Source organism: Balaenoptera musculus, chromosome 11, assembly GCF_009873245.2.
Source record: "Balaenoptera musculus isolate JJ_BM4_2016_0621 chromosome 11, mBalMus1.pri.v3, whole genome shotgun sequence".
In the NCBI taxonomy this organism is placed as follows: Eukaryota; Metazoa; Chordata; class Mammalia; order Artiodactyla; family Balaenopteridae; genus Balaenoptera; species Balaenoptera musculus.
Window position 1 is genome coordinate 13890992 of NC_045795.1, and position 16409 is coordinate 13907400.

Consider the following 16409-nt stretch of genomic DNA (forward strand, 5'->3'; position numbering starts at 1 on the left):
CCGCCCCCCTCCCCACGCTCCCCGGCTTGCTCAGCGGCGGAAATGGCCGGGGCGGGGCGAGTAGCGCGGCGAAGGCGAAGGCGGGGACCCTACTCCTCCCTCGTCCCGCCGGCTCCTCCCACCCCGGGTCACGTCGTGACAGGGGCGGAAGCAGCGGCGGCGGCGGCGGCCGAGCGGGGGCTGCGGCTCGCGGCGCGGATTACGCTGTCTTGTGCGCTCGGCGCGCGGCTCCGGAGAGGCGCCCGCAGCCCCGGGCGGCGCGCGAGGTCTCGCCTGCGCTCTGAGGTGGAGGGCACGCGGCTCCGGGGGCGGGCGTGGGGGCGGCGGCGGATTTCGGGTGACAGCTCTGCACAAAGCAGCTTGGCCGGGGTGCAAGCTCTCCTGCCCCTGTGCAGCGCTCCTTGCCCGGGTGGGAGGCGGACCGGTGCCCTCGGGGCTATACCTCCTTCCCCGGATTGGTAGGGGGTGAGAGGTGGGGATCCCAGCCTGAGGAAAGGGGATTCCCGGGCTGGGGTGTTGCAGCGACCGGGTTCCCCGATTCATCGCGGTGCTGCGGGTTTCTCCTAACCCCCCCTCCCCGCAATATTTCCTTTCTGTACAGCGGTGCCTTCTCGCCGCGACTCCTTGCACGCCTCCAGCGCAAAGGTGAGCCCCGGGAGGCTGTTGCTTCTCCGACTTCGGAGAAGAGACGAGAAAGCTTTTCAGAAAGCGAGGCGGCTGCATCCGGCACAGGGAATGTTGGAGCTCCCTCCTGGGGGCTGTCAGTGCCCTGTCACCTGGGGAGTACCAGCTGCGGGGAATAGGGTGGGGGGACCCACAGTCCGGGAGTAGGAACTCCCTGGCCGTTCTTCCCAGCCGAGAGCGTGGCGGCGAGGAGCCGGCACGGCCTCGCAGGTGGTATTAGTTCGACTGCGGCGCCGCGACCACGCGTTGAGACGCGATCAGCATTGCCAGGTTGCTGGGGTAACTCCGCCGGGACCCGGGACCCCTAGGGGGCGGCCTGATTACGGTAGCTGTTAGTCAACAGCCTAGCAGCCGGCAGGTGAAAGAGGAAGGAACGGGCAGGCCCAGCTGTAATGAGTTGGGGTTCCGTGATCTGGAACCTAGCCAGCTGGAGGCCCAGCCCTCCCTCGGGAGAGCGTACGGGCGTCCACAGACCACTCCCTTTGGGGAGATCCGTCACTCCACCTGTGCACACACAACTCGAGGCTTTTACACTTTGGTTGGTTTTTTAGTTTTTTTTTTTTTAAACCTATTTTAGTAGAAGGAAGGCGAGTGGGAGGGAAGGTTTCGTCAGGAGGTACAGGAGAAAATGACCATTAATAATTAATTATCTTCCACGCAGAGAAAGTGGTCAACAAAGCATTCGGGCAATTGAACTGGATCCATATTTCGGAAAATTTGATTATTGTGGGTAGAATTTCAGGTGGCCCAAAGGGAAACTTTTGCTCCTTTTGTCTCTGAAGAAGTTTCTAGTATTTTGTCCAGTTTTGAGAAATTATGCTAATACCACTATAAATTTTTATTCCAACCTGGAGTTCTTTAGATTCATATTTTTATGAATTCTGTGTCTTTTTAAAAAGTTTTTTTGAATAAGCTACTTCTGAAAAAATCCTGGGAATTATTAAAGTAGAAATCTAGACATTGATATATTCACTTATATATTTATGCCCCCCCAACCATTTTTTTCTTTTGTCACACTGAAAGAAAACCAAAGCTATGAATTTAAAATTAGGAAGAAACATGCCTATAAAGTCATATTGAATCTGAAACAAATTGATCATTCTTAACGTTAGGTGAGTTTATTAATTTGAAGAACCAGGTGGGAAAGCACTTCCAGTAAACTAATTTGTTTTAATGACACTTTTGATCATATTTCTAAGACTATACTTAAAAGCACAATTAACTGTAGTCCTTCCAACTTAAATTTTTTTCCTCTATTTTAAGCCCCAAGAACCCAGCAACAGTGAAAATACAGAGATTACAGTAAGTGTCAAAAAAAGGATGAATTTACATAACTGTTAATTGTATAATTAACTAAGACAAAATTATTGCCCTAAAAATCTTCAATCATATTTTTCCCAGACGACACAGATTTCCTAATGGCTTTTATAGCTAATGTTTTCATTTCCTCTTAACCATTTCTTGAATTACATCATTCTTCATTGCAATCAAATACATGTTTTTCAGTATACAGTTGGGTTAAAATGTTTGATGAAATTTCCAGAATCTATGCTTTCTTTTGGGAGAGCTTTCTTTTGAGAGTGCTTGCTTGCCCAGGTAACACTGTCAAATGTTGCGTGAACCTGATTCTATTTATGTTCCTAAACCCCACATTAGACTCAGATATTTTTGCTGCAATACTTAACGTATACTGTATACATGTTTACACATGCTTTATTCATGGTTCATTTTATGAATAATGTGGGATATATGTTTTACATAAAAAGATTGGTTAGATTGGACAAAATTTTGAAAATGTGATCCAGAAAGCCTTCTCTGGGTATAAGAATTATAGGTAGACAGTAGTACTTTTAAAATCATTAGTTCTTTATCCAACTGTATAATGAGTGCTGTGGCACTAATGGCAATTTTTTTAATGGTTAAGGAACTGTAATGCATTTCAGAATATGTATAAGGTATATTTGTTCACAACTAACATAATGGTTTTGAGAAAGTGAAGACTGAGTCAAAGAAAAACCATCCGTAACATCGGTGTCAAGATTTCTCAAAGTTGTTATAGATGGCAGACTGAAAGTCTTCACACGTGATGTTAATAATCCATGAAAAATGCGCTCATGAATGTTAGTGCAAACAATAGGATTACAGTTTATAGTGAAACAATAGGACTACAAGCCCTTTAAAGCTTTTCCCCAAGATTAAGATCATATATGTGGGATTTATATCTTAAGATAAAAACACTTTTCCACTTTCCATTTCCTTATCCATAGGTACGTCCTGTTTATTTCTCATGCCGTCGTTTTGTGTGTGTGTGTGTATGTGTGTGTAGTAAATATGGGTCAGGGAAGGAGATGTGTGATAATTGTAGGATCCATACACTACTGAGTACTTATGCTAAGCATTTTTCATTCCTTATCGAATTTAATTGAAAAAATACTAATACGATAACTCAGTCATTCATGGTTTTATGCATTATTTCTCGTGTAGACTTTTGGTTCTTAATGTTTCTTTAACTGTGCTGTTATTAGACTAGTTTGAGAACTCATAACCCAGATTAGACTATCTAACCCAGATTCCTATATTCAGTAGTGACTAGACAGTGTGCCTGAGATTTATTTGTTGGGTTTTATTGAGAAGGAATGAATGAGTGTTCTTTTTAAAGTATAATAAGAGAGCAAAATTCAGGAACTAAGAAGATGCAGTGAGATAGAGAGGAACATAACAAACAAAAATGAGATATTTTTACTCATTGAATTTTATAAACAGTAGTGTCAATTGTTTATTGGTCATTCGTGTGGTGTGTTTCTCATTTTTATATGTAAATGTACATACTACTAATGGATAACATTTACTGAGTACTTACACCAGGCCTGGTGCTTTAAATTAGTTATTTTACTTAATCTTCACACCAATGCTAGGGTGCACTCTGGCTATGCCCATTTTATATATGAGAACACGGAGGCGTAGTCTTAGCGAGCTTAAGTAACTTGAAAGCAATAGCTTCACACTCAGGCCATCTGGCTGCGGAACATATACTCTTACCAACTAAATTACATAATAACTTGACTCCAGAGTGTTGAAAGTATTAGCAGATGCTAATATTTAATGTTTGTTTGTTTGTTTTTTGCAGATTTTCTGATACAATGGCAACCCCACGGGGGAGGACAAAGAAAAAAGCATCTTTTGATCATTCTCCAGATAGCCTTCCTTTGAGGAGCTCCGGTAGGCAGGTATCACTAATTTGTTCATTCAATGCACCTGTTTTGAACAACAGACTTACTGTGATTGGGACTGAAGAATTAGAGTTGGGGAGCCCTCAAGGGACTTGCAGTCTAGTGGAGAAATTCACCTTGGGACAATCAGTGTGATAAAGTGATAGAATGTAGGAAAAAAGTGTATCTGGCAGAGGGAACTGCAGAGATAAAAGGCCTAGAGTGTGAATCAGCATGGGGTGTTCAGAGAATCACAGCTGTAGGGTTGCCTCCAGGATATGAGCTGGGGCCAGATCATGCTTTGCTTGGTGTCATTCATAGGAATTTGGACCTCAGCTTGTAGTCGGTTGGGTGCTGTTAGCAGGTTACTTGCTGCCGTCTCTCTTGTAGGACTTTTTTTTTTTTTTTTAAACAAAAATATTGAATGATGTAATTCTTTTTCTAGAATTTGTCTAGTTTTTAAAATCTATAATACTGAGAGGATATAACTGTTCTAAGTAAAGAAAAAAATCTTAATTTGAGAGTGCCTTTTATTTTTGATGATACAGCGTTTTAAAAATTTCTTTATTTTTTTATTGAAGTATAGTTGAAACAGCTTTTTCCTAAGAGAAGCTCATATGCATTTTAGTTCTCTACTCAGAGAGCTGTTGTCAAAGTGCTAGTTCTAAATTTCTAGCAAATTAGCGAGTTATTTGCACAGTGCAGTCTCAGGGAAATGGCTGTATCATCAACCCCTCCCCCACTGGCAGGATGCTGTTGATCTTCACGTTTAGAACTTCTAACATGGAAGTGATTTCAGTAGTAAACCTCCCACCGCCTTTACCTTTGGCCCTGCCGGTGTACTCTTAACCTCAGCTGGTTGTTTCTCAGGCGAAGAAAAAGGCCACAGAGACGACAGACGAGGATGAAGATGGTGGGTCAGAGAAGAAGTACAGGAAATGCGAAAAAGCCGGCTGTACAGCCGCGTGTCCCGTGTGCTTTGCAAGCGCTTCTGAAAGGTCTGTTTAGATGGCGGGTCTTGGCCTCACCTTCCTGCGGGTGAGAGCATTCATCCTCAAAGATAGTCTTCCTGAAGATACATAGAGATACTTGTTATCCAGCAACAGAGACATTGCCTGTCCATTTTGTGCACAGCACGCCCAGCTCTGCCCAGAGCTCTGCTCTGCCAATCCGTGTCCTCAAGTCCCATCCACAATGGCCGTACCTCTGGTGGTAGAGGATGGCAGGGGGGACAGTTTGAGGATGGGTTGGGGGTAAGAGGTAGGGGCAGAGGAGAGAGAACCTTGACCTCCCTGGAGAGACAAGTATATGCTTATTTCCCTGTGCTGCTTTTCTCCCTCATATAACATACCTTCTCCTCCAACAGATGTATACAGGTCTCATTAAAACTGTGTAGCTAACTGTACTCTTGCCATTTTTGTTAGGATGACCCAAGCATAACCTTTTACTTCCAGAGAAAAATCTTCAGTTAACAATCAGTAAAACTTGGAAAACATATCCTGGGTTTTGTTGTTGTTGTTGTTTTTGGTTTTTTGTTTTGTTTTTTAATCACAAAGAGGTGGTGGTGTTACTGTTCACAGTGGCATGGTATTTCATTCTTTTACTACATGATTGGCTGTGTGGTAGGTTATATTTACTAGATTGCCTCCTGGATGGTCCCATTCCAGCTGGCCAGGTTCGTTCACTGTTCAGTATCGGGCCAGATGTTATTACTAAAGACCACACTTCGCTTCTTTGCCCACATGCAGCAAGGCCACTGGCATCCCTTCTTTCATGTCTAAAACCCTATCATCACTCTGTGGAGCCTTGATAAAACTGCTAAGTCCCAGGCCCTACCGATGGGTACCACTGATCTAAGTCCCTGTGTCCTCACCATGCATTGTTATGTATCAGTCGGCCTTTCCATTTCCCCTGTTGTAATCTGGTTGTTAGGATTCCCCTGTTATAATTCTGGTTGTTGTAATTCTGATTGTTGGAGGTAAGGCAAAATGGGCTCATAGGAGGTGCTTGATTAATTTTTTTTTTTAGAGTGATTTGATAAATGTTAAAAAAAAAAAAACGAGAAGAAATGTTTATTCATTACCAAAGCTACCCATTTTTGCTGTTTTCAGATGTGCCAAAAATGGCTACACATCCCGGTGGTATCACCTCTCCTGTGGGGAGCATTTCTGTAATGAATGCTTTGACCATTACTATAGAAGGTTTGTTCTGATAATTGTTTGAGGTTTCCGTGGTGGAAGGGATGGTGGCTTGGGTGGTGGAGGGGGTCAGATGGTTATGACTGAGCCCCCAGGCTTACTGAATTATTCCACTGTTTCAGCCACACCTGTGCTGACTACAGGTGGGCCAGGACTTTGATGCTGTAGTTTGCATGTGTGTACACTTATGTGTGTGCACACTCAGCGCTCAAAAAGCATCTGCTGTGAGACAGTTATTCTCCTTAGTTTGCAACTTCTGAAAAATCTAGGAGCTGCTTCTTCTGTGCCAGTGCATGGGGGGCAGAAGGCAAAGGTTAGGGGGAGGGTGCTGACACCTAGAGGGTGCTGGACAGACAGGTAACCATCCCTTCTTGATAGTTTTAAGTATGAAACTGAAAGGAATGCAACCTGTTTTATGGGTGCCATGATAACTACCCCCCTCCTTATAATATGGCTGGTTAAGTCCTTTATGTAAGATTTCTGCCACCTGTTTTGAAAACCTGCATAACTTATAGCTTGATATATTTATTTCTATTCTTTTTCAGTCATAAGGATGGATATGACAAATATACTACATGGAAAAAAATATGGACTAGCAATGGAAAAACTGAACCTAGTCCCAAAGCTTTCATGGCAGACCAGCAGCTCCCCTACTGGGTAAAGAAGATAATGCTTTACTGTTCTGTAAAGGATTTGTAGAGTTAAATGCAAGAGGAATGGATGAAAATACCAATTTTTAGGAAAGTCTTCCTTAATTACATTTATTCTTTTTGTAACTATTAAAGCAAATCACATTTTTGATTTTTGTAGAAAAATCACATAATTCAACCTATAGTGTAAAGAAGAAACTAAAGACTCATTACCAGCTGGTGATAGTCAGTGCTAAGTTTGGTGCATATCTCTCTCATCTTTTTTTCTATTCATGTTTTTCTGTGTATGTTTAAACACAATTTCATGCTTTATATACAAATCCTAATTAGGTTTAAAATCATACTTTGCATGTAAGTTTTTGCTAACTGAGTTTTTTTATTAATTTAACTTTATATCAATTTTCCATCTAGCCATTCTTTTTTTTTAATTAATTTATTTATTTATTTATGGCTGTGTTGGGTCTTCATTTCTGTGCGAGGGCTTTCTCCAGTTGCGGCAAGTGGGGGCCACTCTTCATCGCGATGCGCGGGCCTCTCACTATCGCGGCCTCTCTTGTTGCGGAGCACAGGCTCCAGACGCGCAGGCTCAGTAATTGTGGCTTACGGGCCTAGTTGCTCCGCGGCATGTGGGATCTTCCCAGACCAGGGCTCGAACCCGTGTCCCCTGCATTGGCAGGCAGATTCTCAACCACTGCGCCACCAGGGAAGCCCCTAGCCATTCTTTGAAAACATATTTTAGCAATTGCATATATAATGTAAATATAGCATCATTTAATAAATGATTTGCTAATTTATTTAATATTACAGGTAATTTGAGCTGTCTGCATACTTAAACATTTTTTAATTGAAGTGAAACTCACATAACTTTATTTTTAAAATTTATTTATTTTATTTATTTATTTTTGGTTGCATTGGGTCTTCGTTTCTGCAAGCGGGCTTTCTCTAGTTGCGGCGAGGGGGGGCTACTCTTCATTGCAGTGCGCGTGCTTCTCGCTGCGGTGGCTTCTCTTGTTGTGGAGCACGGGCTCTAGAGCGCAGGCTCAGTAGCTGTGGCACTTGGGCTCAGTAGTTGTGGCACATGGGCTTAGTTGCTCCGTGGCATGTGGGATCTTCCTGGACCAGGGCTCGAACCCGTGTCCCCTGCTTTGGCAGGCGGATTCTTAACCACTGCGCCACCAGGGAAGTCCCCACATAACTTTCAATTCACAAAAAATTCACATAAAATTAACCATTTTAAAGTGTACACCTCAGTGGCATTTAGTGCATTCACAATGTTGTGCAACCACCACCTCTGTCTAATTCCAAAACATTTTCAGCATCCACAAAGGAAACCTGTGCCTATTCAGCAGTCACCTCCCACTCCTCCCTGCCTCCAGCCCCTGGCAACCACTAATCTGCTTTCTGTCTTTATGGATTTACCATTTGGGATATTTTATATTAAGGAATCATGCAGTATGTGACCTTTCATATTTGACTTCTTTCACTTAACATAGTGCATTTGAGAATCATCCTTGTTGTAGCATGTATTAGGACCTCATTCCTTTTCATGGGGGAATAATATTCCACTCTGTGGATTTGCCACATTTTACTTATCCCTTCATCTGTTGATGGACATTTGGGTCATCTCCACCTTTTAGTTACTGCAAACATGCTGCTGTGAATATTTGTATACAAATATTTTTGAACATCTGTTTTCAGTTCTTCTGGGTACATTCCTAGGAATGAAATTGCTGGATCATAGTCAATCTATGTTTAACTTTTCGAGGAACTGATAACTGTTTTCCATAGCTAACTGCTGCACCATCTCTCATTCCCACCAGCAATGTATGAGAGTTCAGATTTCTCCACATCCTCACCAACTCATGTTTACCATTTTTTTAAATTATAGCTGTCTTAGTGGGCGTGAAGTGGTATCTCATTGTGGTTTTAATTTGCATTTCCCTAATGACTATTAATGCATCTTTTCTTGTGCTTGCTGGCATTTGTATATCTTCTTTGGAGAAATGTCTATTCAAGTCTTTTGCGCATTTTTAAATTGGGTTCTTTGTCTTTTTGTTGTTGAATTGTGAGTGTTCTTTATCTATTCTGGATACTGGGCCCTGATCAGATAAGTGATTTGCAAATATATTCTCCTATTCTTTAGGTTGTCTTTTCACTTCTTGATAGTGTCTTTTAGTGTACAGAAGTTTTAAATTTTGATGAAGTTCAATTTATCTAGTTTTTCTTTTGATGCTTGTGCTTTTGGTGTCATATCTAAGAATCCACTGCCAAATCTGAGGTCATGAAGATTGACTCATATTTTCTTCTAAGAATTTGATCATTTTAGCTCTTTACATTAAGGTGTTTGATCCATTTTAAGTTTTGTATGTGTATTAAGTAGGGGCCCAACTTCATTCTTCTGCAGATGGATATCTGCATGCTTTTTTATTTTGGAATAATTTTAAATTTATAGAAAATTTGCAAGGATAGTACAGAGTTCCTGTATATCCTTCACCCAGTTTCTCCTACTGTTATCATCTAACACACCAGGATTATATTTTGAACTAAGAAATTAACATTGGTACAGTGCTAATAAGTATATTACAGACTTATTTGGATTTCTTCAGTGTTTTCATTAGTGTCTTTTTACTGTTCCAGGATGCAATCCAGGATACCACATTGCATTTAGTGTGATACTTTTTGACTACCTGCAACTAAATTTAACTCTGTTTCCTTAGGTTAGAGCTAGAAAGCCATTCTGACAACAGTACTAAGATCCCCTTTTGCACTTCTCGGGGCCTGAGCTAGTATTGAATCAGAAATTAGACTGATGGGGTAAAAGTGGATTTTATGGGTGGCGATGGTGCAAGGGGAAGAAAAGGTATTTACTTGGAAGTGCTGAACGGTTGTTGACCAAATCATGTGAAGAAGATGGCAAAGTGAGAGGTGGAAGATAGAAATGCTAGCTCAGGAGGTGCCAACCCATTGATCTTGACTTCTTACTTTCCATCTAGGTTCAATGTACAAAACCTGAGTGTAGAAAATGGAGGCAACTTACCAAGGAAATCCAGCTGACTCCACAGATAGCAAAGACGTACCGATGTGGTATGAAACCAAATACTGCTGTTAAGGTATGATCTCTGTTGGTTTTCCTTTTGAATTAATTGATGTGTTAGTTTAGTTATCAGTAAATAATAATGGTGTATATTTTTCAATAACTCTGTTGATCATTGTATCAGGATTATATTGTCCTACGTATAACAGAATCTCAACTACAATGGCTTAACCAATTAAGGCTTTTATTTTTCTCTCATTATAAGCAGTTTAGAAACAGGCAGTCCAGAGTTGGTGTAGGTATCCAAGGAACTCTCCTTTTAGTTTCCAGTTCTGTCACAAGATCATTACTGCACTGTCAGCCATCATTCCAACTTCAAAGCAGAAAAGATGGGAATGGCTGGGGTATCCCAAGCCAAGTCTCTCCCTCTTTTATTGGGAAACCAGGAGCTTTCCTGGAAGTTCCAGCAGTAGATTTCTATTTATAGCTCATTGGCCAGAATAGGATCATGCAGCTACTCTGAACAGCAGTAGGGACCAAGGAAGAAAATATTTTATAACTGTTGCATGTTTTATATTTTATAAAATATTTTATAACTGGAAGAAAATACTTTATAACAGGATCAAAATTAGGATCCTGTTAGTAAGGCAAAAAAGATATATATGTTTGGGCTGTTAGCAGTCTTCCGTAGTTGGTATAGTGTGCCTGTTTTGAGATTTGATAATTACTTCGCGTTTAAAAATGTGTTTATTGCTTAAATGTGTTAAAGCATTCATCTACAAAATGTCTCTAGTTCCATCAGTACATTAAAGAATATTAGGAATCATTGTAATCTCAGAAGCAAGAGGCTTTCTTTTTTGAAAATTTTGATTTAATTCACATAGCATAAAATTCACCCTTTTAAAGTGTGTAATTCAGTGGTTTGCTGTATATTCACGAAGATATGCAGTTATCACGAGCAAAATATTTTCTTTTTAAAGAAATGATGAAAAGCTCTATAACGTTTATGATCAAGTTTGTAAAAGCCTGGGATTTAAGATACAAATATTATTAAAGTGACTCATAATTATTGTAAATATATTTGGAAGATTTTGCAAAGTGAAATGGTGAGAAAAAGGGTATGAACATTTAGGAGTTCTGTGTTTTATTGTTTTAAATTTTACACAGTTATTACATTAATATAGTCTCGGGTTTAAAAAAAGTAAATTGAATATATGTATGTATATGTAAATATATACACACACATATAATATACAAATAAAAAATGAAAGCGCCCCTTAACCATCTCTTCCTTCCCACCCTAATAGATAAGCATTCTTAACGACTCATTTATCCTGCTAGAATTTTTTTGTGCTTTGATTATGTATTTATGGTAGGCACTTTTTTTTGGCTGTGCCATGTGGCAGGTGGGATCTTAGTTCCCCCACCAGGGATCGAACCCGTGCCCCCTGCAGTGGAGGCGCGGAGCCCTAACCACTGGACTGCCAGGGTAAGCACATTTTTTTAAGGCACTTGATAAAACATCTAAAACTTTTTAAAGGTTTAAAGAACTATAGCTCAGAGTGATCATTTTATCAAAACCTTGCCTACATTGAGTGGTGATATTTTTAATAGACGTAAAATTACGTCTTGTTTTTAAAATTGAGGTATAATTACATATTGTAATTACATGCACAGATCTTAATTGAATTTCATTGAGTTTTGGATAATGTCCACACTGTGTAGCCAGTACCCCAGTCAAGATACACGATGTTTCCACCACCCTAAAAAATTCCAGTCATTTCCTTCCCTCCCTCCAGAGGCAAACACTATTTAGATCGCCATACCCTAAACAGAGTTTGGCCTGCTCTTGAGCTTTGTAAGATGGAATCAGTCAGTATATACTTTTTAGCGTTTGGTTTCTTTCACTGAGTAAAACAGCTTTTGAGATTCATCCATGTTCTTGCATGGATCAGTAGTTTTTTCCTTTTTATTGCTGAGCAGTGTTCCATTGTATGGATGTATCACAATTTGTTTATTCTCCTGTTGAAGGGCATTTGTGTTGTTTAAAATTTTTTGCTGTTATGAATAAAACTGTATGAACATTCTGTGCAAGTGTTTTTGTGGACTTATGTTTTCATTTCTGAAGGGTAAATACATAGGAAATTGCTGAGTCATATGGTAAATTTACGTGTAAGAAACTACCAAATTGTTTTCCACAGTTGTTGTACCAGACTACAGCATTTGGTGGTGGTACTTTTTTTTTTTTTTTTTTAATTTTAGCCATTCTAGTGGGTATGTATTGTTTTATCATTGTGGTTTTAAAATGCATTTCCCTGATGACTAGTGATGTTGAACATCTTTTCATATGCTTATTGGCCATTCATAGTTCCTCTTTGGAGAAATATCTGTCCAAGTCTCTTAAAAACTGGGTTTGTCTTGTCTTGTAGGAGTTCTTTGTGTAATCTGGAAATGAGATATGTTATCTTGAATATTTTTCCCTGTCTTTGTCTTGCCTTTTCATTTTCTTAATAGATCCTTTGATGAGCAGTTTTTAAATTTTGCAACCTAATTTATCCATGTTTTTTTTATGCTTAGAACTTTTTGTATCTTTTCTGCAAAATCATTGCAACTCTCAACTTGCACAGACAGTCTCCTATGTTTTCTTTGAGGAGGTTTATTATTTTAGCCTTTATATTTAGGACACTAGTCTATCGCAGGTTAATTTTTGGTTTTGATGTAAGATATAGGTCAAGATTCAATTTTTTTTCATATAAATATCTAGTTGTCCAAAAGACAATTTTTTTCCCCATTGAATTATTTTGGCAACATTATAAAAAAATCAGCTGCCCATACCTGTAGCCAATTTCTGGACTCTATTCCGTTGGTCTCTTTGTTTATCCTTAACCCAGTACCCTGCTGTCTTGATTATTGTATCTTTATAATAAGTCAGGTTGTATAAATTCCTCCAACTTTTTTTTTTCCAAGATTGTTTAGGCTATTTTAGGTCCTTACATTTCTATAAAAATTTTGTTATCAACTTGTCAGTATTTACAAAAACTTTTGGGATTTTGATTGGAATGCATTGAATCTATAAATTATTTGAAGGAGAATTGACATCTTTACATTTTTTTGTCTTCTAATCCAGGGGTCAGCAAACTATGGCTTATGGGTCAAATCTGGCCCCCTCCACCTGTTTTTGTAAATAAAATTTTATTGGAACACAGCCATGCTCATTCATCATGTATTGTGTATGACTGCTTTCATGCTACAATGGCAGAGTAGTTGCAACAGAGACCATGTGATCCACAGAGACTAAAATATCTACCATCTGGCCTTTTAAAGAAAAGGTTTCCCCAAATGTATGGACACAAAGCGGGGGGCGGGGGGGGCGGTGGTGGTGGTAGGATGAATTGGGAGATTGGGATTGACATATATACACTAATATGTATAAAATAAGTAACTAATAAGAACCTGCTGTATAAAAAAATAAAATAAAATTCAAAAAAGTAAATAAATAAAAGGTTTCTCGACCCCTGTTCTGACCCATGGGTGTGGTCTGTCTCTCCATCTTTTCAGGGTCTTTAATTTCTCCCAACAGTGTTTTCTAGTTTTCACCAAGAATGTATTCTGTTAAATTTATTTCTAGATACTTATTTTTTCTGTGATTGTAAGTAGAATTTATTTTTAACTTTTCAAGTTGTTTGTTGCAATTATATAGAAATACAATTTAATTTTGCATTATTGAGTTTATACCCAGAGACTTTGTTGACTTCACTTTAAATTCCATTTATATTTTTCTAGATTTTTTTGGTGGGAGGAATCCTACAATATCAACTCTGAATAAAGACTGTTTTGCTTTTTTAAAAAACTATCCTTTTGCTCATTTTTTTCCCTTACCTTATTGCATTGGTCAGGAGCACCAGTACAGTGCTGAATAGAAGTTGAAGAGCAGACCTCCTTGCCTGCCTTGTTCCTGACCTTAGGAGTGATGTGTTCAGTGTTTTATCATCCTGTGTAATGTTGGCTGTGGCTTTTCACAAATGCCTTTTATCAGATTGAGGAAGTTCCTTTGTATTCCTAGTTTGCTGAGAACTTTTTATCATGAAAGGATGTTAGATTTTGTCAAATACTTTTTCTGTATCTTTTATGATGATCATACAGTTTTTCTCCTTTGTTAATGTGGTGAATTACACTGATTCTGGAATGTTGAAACAACCTTGCATTCCTGGGGAAAAAAAATTCCACTTGTTCTCAATATGTTATCCTTTCATTGTATTTTTAGATTCAGTTTCCTAATATTTTGTTAAGGATTTTGTATCTGTGTTCATGAGGGATAGTCTCTGTCATTTTCTTTTCTTGTAATGTTCTTGTCAGGTTCTGCTGTCAGAGTTACACTGGCTTCATAAAATGAAATGAGAAGTATATCTTCCTTCTCTATTACTGAAAGGTTTGTGGATGGTTAATATTATTTCTTATTTCGTGTTTGGTACAATTCATTAGTGAAGCCATTTGGGCCAGTTTTCTTTGTGAGAAGTTTTGAAATTACAAATTCAGTTTCTATAACAGATACATAGTTACTTAGGTGGTTTATTCTATCCATTTTAGAACATTGTGTTTTTCAAGAAATTTGTCTGTTTCATCTACATTGTCAAGTTTGTTAGCTTAAAACTGTTTGCAGTGTTCTCTTAATTCTCCTTTTAATGCCACCGGTATTTATGGTGGAATCCTTTTATTGTTGATATTGGTGATTTGGGAGTGAAGAGTGGAAAGCGTTGATCTTTCAGGGTCAGGGGTCAGGGTCCTGGAATTAACAAATCCTATTCTAAAACCTTTCAGTTTAGCCCTAAATTGATTCTTGAGCTCAACCTCCAGAGTAGAAGACCTCTCTGAGGGATAGAAGAGAAAAAAATGGGAGGGGGCTTACCCCGAGGGAATGGGTAATTGATTTTCCACACTGAGTGGGTATACCAAAGGAAACTGGGGTTTGAGCGATGAAGGTACGGTGAGCTTGTGTGGTGAAGGGGAGCATGTCCAGCTGGCGGGAACAATATGGTTGCATTGAACTTAACCAGCACCTGTGCTCCAGATTACTTCTCAAGGGAAAAGTAGACTCAGTGGCATATTATTATAATGTTTGAAGAAGAGTTCAGCCAAGGAGCAGTCAAAAATAGCAGACTGTTTTAATAGATACTAGCCTTTGGGTCATTTTCACTCAGCCTATTTCTGCGAAGTTTCTGAACAGTTCTAAAAATATATATATTGGAATATTTGCATACTAATGTTACCTTACTAAATATTAGGTGTGATTTTTATATTAACATTAAAATCATTTTGTACTGTGCTTTGACTAGCTTTGGTTTAACCACTGTTTAGAGTTATCCATAATCTCTCCTCTTTTTCACTTGCTGATAATTGAATCTAACTTTGACTTCATCTCTACTAATTGTTCAGATTATCCATGTCGCTTTTTTTGATTACGTGATTTTTCTTCAGGTGTGTCATTTACAATTTCTTCAATTTATGTAGTTTTTGAAAAGTCTGTTTTCTTTAGAATGGGTTTGTTTTCAGACAAATGATATTTGTTTATCATTGAAAAATTCAAGCAAGATAGAAAAAAAGATGATTAAAAAAATTCATGCAGTCATCATCATGAAATAACCATTATTAAATGAGATTCATTCAAGAGAATTCATGCGTGTATACAAGGAGAAGGCCTGGCAGATAGATAACTTCATATTAAGGAGGAGTACTGTATATGCTTGTTTTATGTAAAATGATTCAGTTCAATACAACATAATTTAAAGTAAGTAAAAGAAGCCAAAGTGAAATAAGAAATTGCTGGACATAGGACAGTTATTTCTTCATCTCAAGAAATAGTAGTTTCTAAAAACTCCCTAAAAGGTTAAGAAAATACATGATGAGGATAAGTTGGAATCGCTCTAGCTTTTTAACAGAATTGCATGTTTTAATTTTAGGTTGTATCAATTGACACCCTGCTAAGACAGAGGGAAAAGTAAATGACACCATACTTCAGCCCACCTCCCCTTTTTCTCTCTCCCATTTTTGTTAGGGTTTTGCTGTTTTGTGTTAGTTTAGTTTGCTCTGTTGGAATATCACTTTTTTTCTATGACCATATCCCATTCATTGTTTACTCTTGCACTTATGTGCAATTACTGCTCCCCACAATTTCTCTTACTACAGCTCCTTCTATCCCATTATTTTGATTCATCACCTGCTTGGATGTATTTTAACATCAAGTACGTTTTTCCAGGAGAGCTCTGAGGTATCAGAGTCCTTGTTTTTGAAAAACTTAAATGCCTTTCTCTTCTTCCATCCATCTTCAAGTTGAAGGCTTTATGATCTTCTTAAATCCCAGCCTCTAAGGATGGTATCACATCTTTTAAATGCCCCCCCACCCCCCGCCCAAGAAATCCTCCTTTGAGACTCTCCTGCCCCATTCCGATTGATTACCACCCATAGCCTGAACTTTTGAAATATTTATTTAAATGGTGTTTATTGACCCAGAGTCCTTTTGGTTTTCAGTTTGGTCTTCTGTCAAGGACAAAGTCTGGAAAGGTTTATTTGTAGAACAACATTAAAAAGAATTGTAGCAAACAACACACACTGTTTTGGAGCTTGCCTTTTGTCATTT

At 38.9% G+C, this 16409-nt stretch overlaps 1 protein-coding gene across 7 annotated transcripts in view; it reads left to right on the plus strand.

Annotated features, from left to right (window-relative positions):
• The first annotated feature begins 151 nt into the window (after positions 1-151).
• The window catches only part of KDM1B (lysine demethylase 1B), a 56452-nt gene continuing 40194 nt past the window's right edge, over positions 152-16409 (plus strand). For 2 of the 7 annotated variants that reach the window (XM_036870083.1, XM_036870090.1), the window contains exons 1-8: positions 152-285; positions 602-645; positions 1948-1986; positions 3812-3911; positions 4764-4891; positions 6005-6094; positions 6637-6748; positions 9735-9851. In XM_036870083.1, coding sequence (XP_036725978.1) covers positions 3825-3911; positions 4764-4891; positions 6005-6094; positions 6637-6748; positions 9735-9851 — 534 coding nt within the window. In that variant the 5' untranslated portion in view covers positions 152-285; positions 602-645; positions 1948-1986; positions 3812-3824. Of the gene's footprint in view, positions 286-601; positions 646-694; positions 964-1947; positions 1987-3811; positions 3912-4763; positions 4892-6004; positions 6095-6636; positions 6749-9734; positions 9852-16409 lie in introns of those variants that run through there. The other 5 variants (XM_036870089.1, XM_036870084.1, XM_036870086.1 and 2 more) reach the window with 5 other exon arrangements.